General features: G+C 37.5%; 1 protein-coding gene and 1 pseudogene across 4 annotated transcripts; both read right to left on the minus strand.

Annotated features, from left to right (window-relative positions):
* Window positions 1–2,092: 2,092 nt before the first annotated feature.
* On the minus strand, window positions 2,093–3,396 carry LOC138157261 (large ribosomal subunit protein uL4-like). 4 transcript variants are annotated; one of them, XM_069082812.1, is made up of 2 exons: window positions 2,320–3,396; window positions 2,093–2,265 (listed from the first exon to the last, which is right to left on the minus strand). In XM_069082812.1, the coding sequence occupies exons 1-2, from the start codon at window positions 3,374–3,376 to the stop codon at window positions 2,177–2,179; spliced, it is 1,146 nt and encodes a 381-aa protein (XP_068938913.1). In that variant the 5' UTR covers window positions 3,377–3,396; the 3' UTR covers window positions 2,093–2,176. The 4 variants fall into 4 exon arrangements, with proteins under 4 accessions (XP_068938913.1, XP_068938912.1, XP_068938911.1 ...); XM_069082811.1 differs by having other exon boundaries at window positions 2,093–2,257; window positions 2,291–3,396; XM_069082810.1 differs by having other exon boundaries at window positions 2,093–2,260; window positions 2,291–3,396.
* Window positions 3,397–7,029: 3,633 nt separating this feature from the next.
* Window positions 7,030–8,100, minus strand: LOC138157218 (craniofacial development protein 2 pseudogene; annotated as a pseudogene).
* Window positions 8,101–11,789: the final 3,689 nt, after the last annotated feature.

Consider the following 11,789-nt stretch of genomic DNA (forward strand, 5'->3'; position numbering starts at 1 on the left):
TATTTATTTACTTTGCATTATCTCACCTATTCAGACTGCAAGTTCATTGAGAGCAGCAGCTGTTATGCTAGGGATCTAACATGATAGAGAAGAAAAAGAACTGGACTTGGAGTTGGAGAGCCTGGGTTTAAATCCAAACTCTTCTACTTACTACTTACTAAGCTGAAACCAGTGACTTAGGCTCTCTGGACCTTAGTTTCTTCATTTAGAAAATGAAGGCATTGAATTAGGTAGCCTTGAAGGTACATGCTAGCTCCAAATATGGTATCTTATGCTTCTTTTTTTGTATGTCAGTTCCTTCCTACATTGCTTTACACATGTGTTATTAATAATGTCCATTGAGCAAATTAAATCAAATTGTCAATTCAGTCTGAAATGGGAAATATACACATATGTCTGAATAAGCCCAGATTTACCCATGAATAGTATTAACATATTTGTAGCTTGACCTATAACATATCTCAGTAGAATAACTATGGTTGATTTGCTCAGTTTCTTGGAGTATACTACTGATAATATTATAGGTCAGATGCTCAAACAAAGGTCAAATAGCTTTTTTTTCTGTCCCATATCTACAGATTATACCTCTCTATCCCTTACCTAATTTATGATTACATATTGACAATCAAAAGTAGAACTATTGGGGGCAGCTAGGTGGTGCAGTGAGTAAAAGTGCCGGCCCCGGAGTCAGGAGGACTGGAGTTCGGTTCCGGCCTCAGACGCTTAACACCCACACACAAAAAAGCTAGCCATGTAACCTTGGGCAAGTTACTTAATCCCAGTTGCCCTCCAAAAAAAAAAGGCAAAAGTAGAACTATTGGTTAGAGAAATGCAAATTTAAACAACTCTGGGTTACTACCTCACACCTATTAGATTGGCTAATATGACAAAAAAAGGAAAATGATAAGTGTTGGAGGGGATGTGGGAAAATTTGAACACTAATGCATTGTTGGTGGAGTTGTGAACTGATCCAACCATTCTGTAGATCAATTTGTAACTATGTCCAAAGGGCTATAAAACTGTTCTACCCTTTGTTCCAGCAATACCACTCCTAGATCTGTGTCCCAAAGAGATCATAAAAAAGGGAAAAGGACCCACATGTATAAAAATCTATATAGCAGCTCTTTTTGTGGTAGCAAGGAATTGGAAATTGAGGGGATGCCCATTAGTTGGGGAATGGCTAAAGAAGTTATGGTATATGAATGTAATGGAATACTATTGTTCTTAAGAAATGGTAAGTAGGCAGCCTTCAGAAAAACCTGGAAAGACTTGCATGACTGACACCAAGTGAAGTGAGCAGAACCAGGAAAACACTGTACACAATGAGAACAACATTGTGTGATAACCAGCTTTGTTAGACTTGACTCTTCTGAGTAATGCAATGTTCTAAGACAATTCCAAATGGCTGATGATGGAAAATGCTATCCACATCCTGTTAAAGAACTATGGAGTCTGAATGCAAGATTGAAGCATACTGTTTTCTGTGTGTGTGTGTGTGTCTGTGTGGGTGTGTTCTTTCTCATGGTTTTTCCCTTTGGTTCTGATTCTTCTTTACAACATGACTAATGTGGAAATATGTTTAATATGATCATACATGTATAGCCTATATCAGATTGCATGCCATCTTGGGAAGAAGGGAGTGGAGGGAGAGGGGGAAATTTAGAACTCAAAATCTTATGAAAGCAAATGCTGAAAACTAAAAAGAAAGAAGGAAAAAAGCTTGTAAAAAGAAAAGTGACAAGCAGGATGGATTTCAGAAAAGCCTGGAAAAACTTACATGAACTGATACAAAGTGAATTGATCAGAACTAGGAGAATGTTGTACACAGTAACAGCAATATTGTATGATGAAGAATTGTAAAAGGCTTAGCCATTTTCAGCAATGCAATGATTCAAGACAATCCCAAAGGACTAATGATGAAGCATACTATCTGCCTCCAGAGAGAGAATTGATATTATACGGATAGTCTGAAGCATACTATTTTTCACTTTCTTTCATTCATTTTTTTTCTGAAATAAAGACTTTGAAAACTTGTATTTGTCAAAATTGAATACTTTCTGAAAAACACATTTTTTCAGGTTTTTTTCCCCAAAGCCACTCTGAATATTTATTCTTTAAAAATTCACAATATTGCCATAATGGATTGTGGCCCAATAGATAAACTGATATGCTGAGTTTATGCAGCAGGCTTCTTTTCAGGGGCAGGCTTCTTTTCAGCTGCAGGCTTCTTTTGTGCAGCAGGTTTCTTTTCCATAGGCTTCTTTGCTGCTGGTTCCTTTTGCCTTGGAACCTTCTTTGCTCCTGCAACCTTCTTATTACCTGCAAGCTTCTTCTTCTCAGCTGCTTTCTTTGCCTCCATAATCTTCTTTAGTGCAGCAGCTCTTTTGTTTTCTCTGATTCTCCGATTCTTAGCCTGGCGCAGAATTGTATTCCAGCGTATTGTCTTGGCATATGGGTTCAGTTTCACCATGATTCTCAAGTTCTTCAGTGGGTTCTTCTTGAGTACTCGTCTATGAATCTTTTTGCGTGGTGCACGGAGGGCCCTCTGGATCTCTGGGCTTTTCAAAATCCTGGTAAGGTCTGTGTTGGTCATCTTGTGTATGGGAAGATTGTAGTGACTCTTCAGGGGGGCAGGCCTGCACCATGTACCATACAGGTCATCCAACTTGCGGAAAGCACTTTCACTCCAAATACAGAAACGCCCCACATACCCACCAGGAGCAAATCTCAAAAGGTTCAATTTACTCACATGAAGTAGAGTGATACCAGGAATGTTTCTGAAGGCCTTGATAATACCATTGTCTTCATTATAGATGATACAAGGTCCCCGAGGTTGGATCCGACGACGGTTTCTCATTTTACCCTTACCAGCTCTCATTTGCTGAGAAGCATAGACCTTTTTGATATCATTGCATGCCTTCAGTTTCTTAAGCAGCAAAACTGCTTCCTTGGTCTTCTTAGACCCCTCAATTTTATCTTCAACCACTAGAGGAAGTTCTGGGACTTCTTCAATTCGATGACCTTTTGACATGACCTGTGCCGGCAGGGCAGAGGCTGCCAATGCAGAGCAGATGGCATAACGTTTCGGTGTTGTATTTACTCTGCGATGCCAATGGCGCCAAGTCTTTGTATGAGCAAACATGCTACCTTCCTTGGCACGAGGAATGCGAGCAACAGCTCTGCCAGTGCCCCAAGACTCAGCACTGGTTTGATGACCTGCTAATTCACTGACGGCATAAGGTTGCCGGTTATTTTTCCTCAAGTTGGTATGAACAAAATTCACAATATCTGAACGAATATCAGGCAAGGTAACATTTTTGCCAGATACTCCCCCCTTTTCAGAGTTCACAGATATCAAGGGGCGCACGCAAGCCATGGAGGGTACCGGAGAGTAAGAGCCACGCTCCTCTCCGCCGGTGGCTCCCGGAGGAAAAGGTGATGCTCCTCTTTCGTTCATTTTTAAAAATTTGTCTTCATATATGAAATAACTAATATGGAAAAGTTTTACATAATGGTACATGCATAAACTATATCAGATTGCTTACTGTCTCAGGGAGGGGGGAAGGGGAAAAAGGGAAGAAGGAATAGAATTTGGACCTCAACACTTATTTTAAAATCTTTTTAGAATTGTTTTAACATGTAATTGGGAAAAAATAAAATGTCATATTTTTCAAAATTAGAATAAAGTGAGTGAATGCAAGTTCACTATCATTGTTTGGGGAGAAAAAATAATCTTCCAAAGCTTGCACATTAACTGTGGCTGGAACAATAGGATAATTTCAAAACTATTTCATTTAGCAAATGTTTATTAAGCATCAGCATTAAAAATGTGCAGAGAATTTTTAAGAATACAAGAAAGCCCAAAAAATACAATTTCCAACTAAAGAGATCAAGAAAGGCTTCATGGAGAAGGTGGCATTTGAACAATCATGAAATATATGAGTAAGATTTTAACAGGCACAAAGAGGGAGGATGACAATTCCAGAAACAGGGAATTTTTATTGTAAAGAATTTATTGGGGGGAAATTGACCTGGAATTTCATCAGTATTGAGAGCTCTCAATGAAGCTCTTCTCTACCAATACTGATCAGCACCTTTTCTGTTGCCTATAGTATTTCTGTTGCCTATAGTATATAGTATTTCCGTTGCCTATAGTATTCTGTTGTCTGGAAGCACTAAGAGATAAAGTAACTTGCAATGGGTCACACAGATAATACAAGTCAGAAGTGGATCCCTAACTCCAAGACTAGCTCTCTATTCACCACACCACTCTGCTCTCAATAAATGCATTATATTCAAGTAATTAAGTAACATTATTCACCATGGATAGCAAAAAATGTTGAACACTGACTGTCCTTATGTTACCTAAAATTCTCAAGATCACATAGTCCTGTATTGTCTTTTCACCGTGGCTCTTTCTATAATATGTAAAAACATAGAATAAAAAGTGAGAAATGGTTCAAATACTTGCCAAATATCCAGCTACTCAAGGTAGCAGGCTGTGGTGAAAAGAACATTGGATTCAAATTCTAGTTCTCTCATTTGTTGTGGGATTCTGGGAAGTCACTTAACTTCTACGGGTCCATTTTCTTATCTTAAATTCAACTTGTCCAAAACTGAGTTCACTTTCTTTTGCTCAAAACTGTCTGTGTTTCTGACTTTCCTATTACTGTGGAAGGTACCTCTATCTTGCTAGTCACCCAAGCTTGAGACCCAAGTGTCATCTTTGACTCCTCATTCTTTTTTGTTTATTGCTTGCTTGCTTTTTGGATTGGGGAAGGCAGGGCAAGTGGGGTTAAGTGACTTGCCCAAGGTCACAGGGCTAATAAGTGTTAAGTGTCTGAGGTCAAATTTGAACTCAAGTCCTTCTGATTCCAGGGCTGGTTCTCTATTCACTGCACCACCCAGCCACCCCTGACTCCTCATTCTTTCTCATCCCTCCCCCACCAATATTCTTTCTATTGCCAAGACCTGTTAATTTTACCTTCCTAGGATGTCTGACACTGCTACCACCTGGGTACATGTCATTAGGGCCACTTCATACTTAGAATATTGGAAAAGTCTGCTAGATGATCTCCCTAGCAGAAGACTCTTCTCCCTGCTGTTCATCCTCCACCCAGCTGTCAAAGTGATTTTTCTAAAGCATAGGTCTGGCCATGTGTCACACACACACACACACACACACACACACACACATGCCCTACCACTACTCCAGCTTTTTTTTTTTTTTTTTGCTTTTTGGAGGGCAATTGGGGTTAAGTGACTTGCCCAAGGTCACACAGCTAGTTTTTGTGTTAAGTATCTGAGGCCGGATTTGAACTCAGTTCCTCATGACTCCAGGGCTGGTTCTCTTTTCACTGTGCCACCTAGCCGCCCCCTGCCCTACCACTACTCAATAAACTTCAGTGACTCTCTTTTGCTTCCAGGATCAATTATGAAATCTTTTGTTTGCCATAAGCCAAGTGCTTATACCCTACCACATACTCTGTGATCCAGTGACAAACACAAAACATTGAATTGCCCAACTCCAGGCTTTTTTATTGGTTTTCCTCCATGCTTGGAATGTTCTCCTTTCCTCATCTCTGCCACTTGATTGTCCTGGCTTCCTTCTTAATCTATAGGAAGCCTCCCCCGATTCCCTTTAATTCTAGTGCCTTCCCTCTTTTGATTATTTCCAATTTGTTCTGAATATTGATTGTTTGTACATGTTGTTGTTCAGTCTTTCAGTCATGTCTAACTCTTCACGAACTCATAGACCATAACACATCAGGCCTTTCTATCCTTTACTATCTCTTAAAGTCTATCCAAACTTATGTTTGCTGCTTCCATGACACTATCTATTCATCTTGTCCTCTGCTGTTCCCTTCTCCTTTTGTCTTTAATATTTCCCAATATCTGGGTCTTTTTTTTCCAATGAGTCCTGTCTTCTCATGTGGCCAAAATATTTAAACTTTACCTTTAGCATTTGTCCTTCCAAAGAATAGTCTGCAATAATTTCGTTAAGTATTGACTGGTTTGATCTCCTTGCTGTCCTTAGAAGTTTTCTCTGGCTCCACAATTTGAAAGTGTGAATTCTGTGGTGCTCAGCTTTCCTTACAATACCTTACAAATGGAAAAACCATAGCTTTGACATTACCTTGGTCAGCAAGATGATATCTCTACTTTTTACTATGCTATCCAGATTTGCCATAGTTTCTCTTCCAAGGAGCAAGCATCTTTTAATTTCATGGCTACAGTCACCATCTGCAGTGATCTTTGAAGCCCAAAAATTTAAAATATGACATTATTTATATTTCTTCTCTCTCTATTGTGTCAGGAAGTGATGAAACCAATTGCTATGATCTCAGTTTGTTTGCTTTTTAATGTTAAACTTCAAGCCAGCTTTTACACTCTTCTTTTTCACCCTCATCAAGAGGCTTCTTAATTCCTCTCCTCTTTCTGCCATCAGAGTGGTATCATGTGCATATCTGAGATTATTGATATTTCTCCCAACAATCTTAATTTTGGCTTTTGATTCATCCAGGTTGGCATTGTACATGATGTACTCTGCACATAAATTAAATAAATAAGGTGACACTATACAACCTTATAATATTCCTTTTCCAGTCTTAAACTAATCTGTTTTTTCATGTTTGGTCCTAACTCTTGCTTTTTGATCCATATATAGATTCCTCAGGAAATTAGGAAGATCATCTGGTACTCCCATCTCCTGGAGGACTTGCCACATTTTATTGTGATCCACATAGTCAAAGGTTTTAGTGTAGTCAATGAAACAGAAGTGGATGTTTTTCTGGAACTCTCTTGCTTTCTCTACCATCCAGTAAATTTTGGCAGTTCGGTCTCTAGTTCCTTTCCTTTTTGAAAACCAGCCTGCTCTTCTCATAATTCTTGGTTCACATATTGCTGACACTTACCTTGCAGAATCTTAAGTATAACCTTGCTATGAAATGAGTGCAGTTGTTCAGTAGTTTGAACATTCTTTGGCATTGCTCTTCTTTATGATTGGGATGTAAACTGATCTTTTCCAATTCAGTAACTACTGTTGAGTTTTCCAAATTTTGCAATAAGAAGTTCATGCTCTGAGCCACAATCAATTCCAGGTCTTATTTTAACTAACTATATAGAGCTTTTCCACCTTTGGCTGAAAACTATATAATCATTTGGATTTCTATGTTCATTATTTGGTGATGTCCATGTGTAGAGTCACCTTTTGGGGTGCTGAAAAAGTGTTTGCTATGACCAATAAGTTATCTCAACAAATCTCTATTGGTCACTGCCCTGCTTCATTTTGTACTCCAAAGCCAAACTTGCCCACTATTTCAATTATCTTTTGATTTCCTGCTTTAGCATTCCAATTTCCTATGATGAATTCGAAGTCTTTTTTGGTGTTATTTCTAAAAAATCTTATAGGTCTTCTGACCTATAGAACTGCTCAACTTGGGCCTCTTCGGCATCAGTGGTTGGAGCATAGGTGTGTATCCCTGTGATGTTGAATGGTTTACCTTGGAATCAAACTGATATCATTCTGTCAGTTTTGACATTATACCTCAGTACTGCTTTTCTCAACCTTTTATTGACTATGAGGACTACTCCATTTCTTCTAAGGGATTCTTGCCCATAGTAGTGTATGAAATGATCACTAAAATTAAATTCACCCATTCCTATCCCTTTAAGTTCACTGACACCCAAAATTTTGATATGTAAATTTTTCCATCTCCTGTTTAACTACATTCAGCTTACCTAGGTTCATAGATCTTATATACTAGGCTCCTATACAGTATTGATCTTATAGCTTTGGACTTTCCTTTCATTACTAAATGCATCCACAGCTGAGCTTCTTTTGGGCTTTGGCCCAGCCTCTTCATTTTTTCTGGAGCTACTTGTTGTCCTCTGCTCTTTCCAAGTAGTGTGCTGAACACCTTCAGACCTGAGGGGTTCATTTTCCGCTGTCATTTCTTTTATCATTTTAATACTGTCCATGGAGTTTTCTTGGCAAAGATACTGGAATGGTTTTCCATTTCCTTCTCTGATGGAGCACCTTTCATCAGAACTCTCTACTATGGCCTTTCCATCTTGGATGACAGTAATACTGCATGGCATAACTCATAATTTCATTGAGTTACACAAGCATCTCTGCCGGGTAAGGCAGTGATGGAGGAGGGGTGTTTGTACTTAGTTATTTGCATATTGTCTCCTCCATTAGACTGTAAGGTCCTTGAAAGCACGGATTGTTTTTTGCATTTATTTTTAGCCCCAGTGCTTAGTGTAGTACCTGACACATAGTAGGCATTTAATATTTATTGACTGACCCTAAAATGGTAATCATAATAGCTATACTGCATTATAGGATTATGAGAATCATATGATATATAACACACTCCTTTGTAATAATAAAGCATTATTTAAATGTGAATTATTCTTGAAAATGTCTATTTGACTAACGTTTACTTTTCATTCATTATATAGACAGTATATTTGTATGTTAATGTTCATTCTGAATAGAAAAGGACTGAATAGTATTTTTCATATCTGTGACTGCTTATCTCACTCATTTCCCACTAGAGTGAATATAAGTTTTTTGGGGATATGAACCATATCTAAGTAGAATCTCCTAGTAGTGTTCTCTTGTTATATTCTTGTGGTTTTCAAAAAATGATGCTACTATTGCTAATGTCAGAATATAGGACTTGCCATTGATTGGGGAATGACTAAACAAGTTATGGTACATGAATGTAATAGAATATTACTTCACTCTAAGTAAAAATAGATAAATATGATGAATACAAAGGAACTTGGGAAAATGTATGAATAGATACAACAGTAAGAAACAGGGAAATAATATACATAATGACTATAAGAATATAAATGAAAAAATGAAACTATATTGATTAAGCATGACACTGCCCCACCACCACCACCAAAAGACATAAGAAGCACCTTACCCTGATTCATTGTAGAAGTGAGTATCTAAGGTTGGGGAAAACTGCAAATTAACATGGGATTTTTTTCAATATTTCAACTGATTTTGCTGAAATGTTTTTGCATTTAAAAATTTTTGGTTACATAATACCTCTCCAGGACAGGGAGTAGGGTAAGGATACACTGGAAAACACAGATGCTTTACAAACAAAATCTTTCAATAAAAATCTATTTTTTAAAGAAAGAAAAAAAGTAAATAGGCACAAAATTTGTTGCAGATGTTGCTATGGTCATCATTAGTGTTACTTCTAATATATTAATGCAGACTCAAACTCACTACTATAAAATATTCTTCAAATCATTCATAACTGAAAATTTTAGAAAATTTTACTTTAGTGTGAGTTAGGCATCCAGATTTTATTTTCATTAGCATTATCTAGCCTTTAATTCCTTTTGCCAAATTACCATGAATTGAAACCTACTTTGACCAAACATGGGACACTACCAAAAAGGACTTCAACTTACCTTCCTGTATTCATCTCTAGCCATTGCATCACATGAAGCATGGAAGAAGAGAAAGATAGCAGAATCAGATCTACTTTGAAGCAGGATTCTCCATCATCTTGAGATGTAATGCCATTAATATCAGCCTAACCAAGGGTTCAATAAGGATAGGAAAGAGACAAAGAATTATTGTTTGTTGGAATTCTCATCATTCTGTACTGGAGCCAAATTATTCTGACAGATGCAATTAGGTAGGTGAAACTTCAGGGGAATACTGTGATTTGGTTACCTTTTCAGATTCAAACATACTTTGACTGCTACTCTGTCAGGGTACCATGGACTCTTGCTGAATTTGATGGCCTTTTGTCTACTGTCTACTATGATGGTCTCTCATCATATAGAGTGATGTCACAGTGACCTTCTGGATGAGGGTGACAATTCAGTGAATACACTAAAACTTTCATGGATAAATGATAATGACTTTTATTTGACTGGGAGAGTCAATTCAATTAAAGAAGTGTTTCTTAATAATACATTATGTGCAAGGGACAGTGTACTGAGGATACAAAGATAAAGATAAATATAGGTCTCAAGGAACATGCAAACTAACAAAAGGAAAAAAACACAAATACAATCTAATGAATACAAAGATATATAAAAATAAATGTACATAAAAGGTAAAGTAGAAGAAGATATAGAAGACATTTCTACAAAATTACATATAACAGAGCTACAAAAATAATATGGTAGACTCCAGGATTGAAAAAAAAAAGATCTTTACAAGCAAGAACCATGGCCCAAATATAATATGATGCAATCCATCAAAGACAAACATAACAGTTTATACCTGGGTTCAAGAAATTATTTTTACAAGTAAAAGATGGAAAAAAGAATGGTTAGACAGTAGTTTCATGTAAAAAAAGATTTGGGAATTTTAGTGGATTGTAAGCTCAATATGAGAGCAACATAGTAACCAAAAAAGTTAAATTGATTTCAGGTTGCATCAAGAGAGATAATGTGTCTGGTTAGGGGGTGGGATGAAGAGATCATGTATTTTTGATCATTTAAAAAAATAAGAAAATAAAGATGAAGCAGCAAGAGAAGAGAGGAGAGGAAGAGAAACACAGAAACAGAAAGATTATGTCAGGTCTAGGTCCTATGTTTTAGGACATTTATAAGATAGAATGTATCCAAAGGAGAGTGATAAGGATGGTAAGGAGAAAAGAAACAACAAATATGAAGAGCTATGTAGTACCGTGGAAAGAATAAGTCAATAAGAATTTCCTTAGTGCTTTCCATGTGTCAAGCACTGTGAAAGCCAAAGGTCATTCTTGATTTTTATCATGCCACTAAGACTTTCAAAACTCTGAAGAGAGAATGAAGCTGATGGCTTTGTGCAGCTCTGCCTCATTTAAATCCAGTTCACGTGCAAGTTAAGACCACTCGTGATGTCAGCCGTGCTTTTCTAGAGCAAAGGACCACTACCACAAGAAGATCTGGGGGTCCAAAGAAAGCAGTCGCTCAAGGAGCTCATAATTCTATAGGGGTAGAAAACATACAGATAACCTGGTATATACAAGATACATTCGTAGGTAGATGACGTTCCAAGAGGGGAAGGTGGTAGCAGCTTGGGGGATCAGCAGAGGCCTCATGACGAAGATAAGATTTGAGATGAGAAGAAAGGCAGGGAAGCTAAGAGGCAGAAGTGAGGAAGAGCATTCCACGCAGTCATTGCAAAGATAGAATGTCAGGTTTCAAGAATTGTAATTAGGCCATTGATGCCAGACAGCAGAGAGTTTAGTATAAAAAGATTTTTAAAAAAGTAGGAAGAGGCTAAGTTAGAGGAGATTTAAATGCCAAATAGGACTTAATATTTGATTCTAGAATAGAGACTGACAAGGTCATTGAGCGGTTTAGTAGCATTTTAAGACCTATACTATAAAAAGATCACCTTGGCAGCTGAGGGCTGGATCTGGATTAAAATTTTGACTCTTCAACCAGTCAACTGTGTGACCTTGGGCAAATCACAGTCTTTCTGGGCCTCAGTTTCCTCACCTGTAAAGTGAGAGGGTTGGGTTACATGATCTCTAAGATCTTTACTAATTCTAAACCTCTGCCTTTATTATCCTAAAGCTGATTAAAGGAATTAGAATCTTTTCCCTGTAGAAGAGGAGACTTGGGGAGGAGGAAGAGGGGAAAAGAAATGGTAGCTGACTTCAAATATTTAAAGGCCTATTTTGAGAAAGAAGAATTAAATTTGTTCTGTATGGTCTCTGAGGGGAGAAGTAGGAATAATGTGTAGAAGGTACAAAAAGGCACCTTCCTTGAGGTAAGGAAAAATTTGCTAACAATTGGTTATCCAAAAA

Source organism: Petaurus breviceps, unplaced genomic scaffold, assembly GCF_028583685.1.
Source record: "Petaurus breviceps papuanus isolate PSGF00001 unplaced genomic scaffold, PetGlider_PUasm1.0 171, whole genome shotgun sequence".
NCBI classification, from domain to species: Eukaryota; Metazoa; Chordata; class Mammalia; order Diprotodontia; family Petauridae; genus Petaurus; species Petaurus breviceps.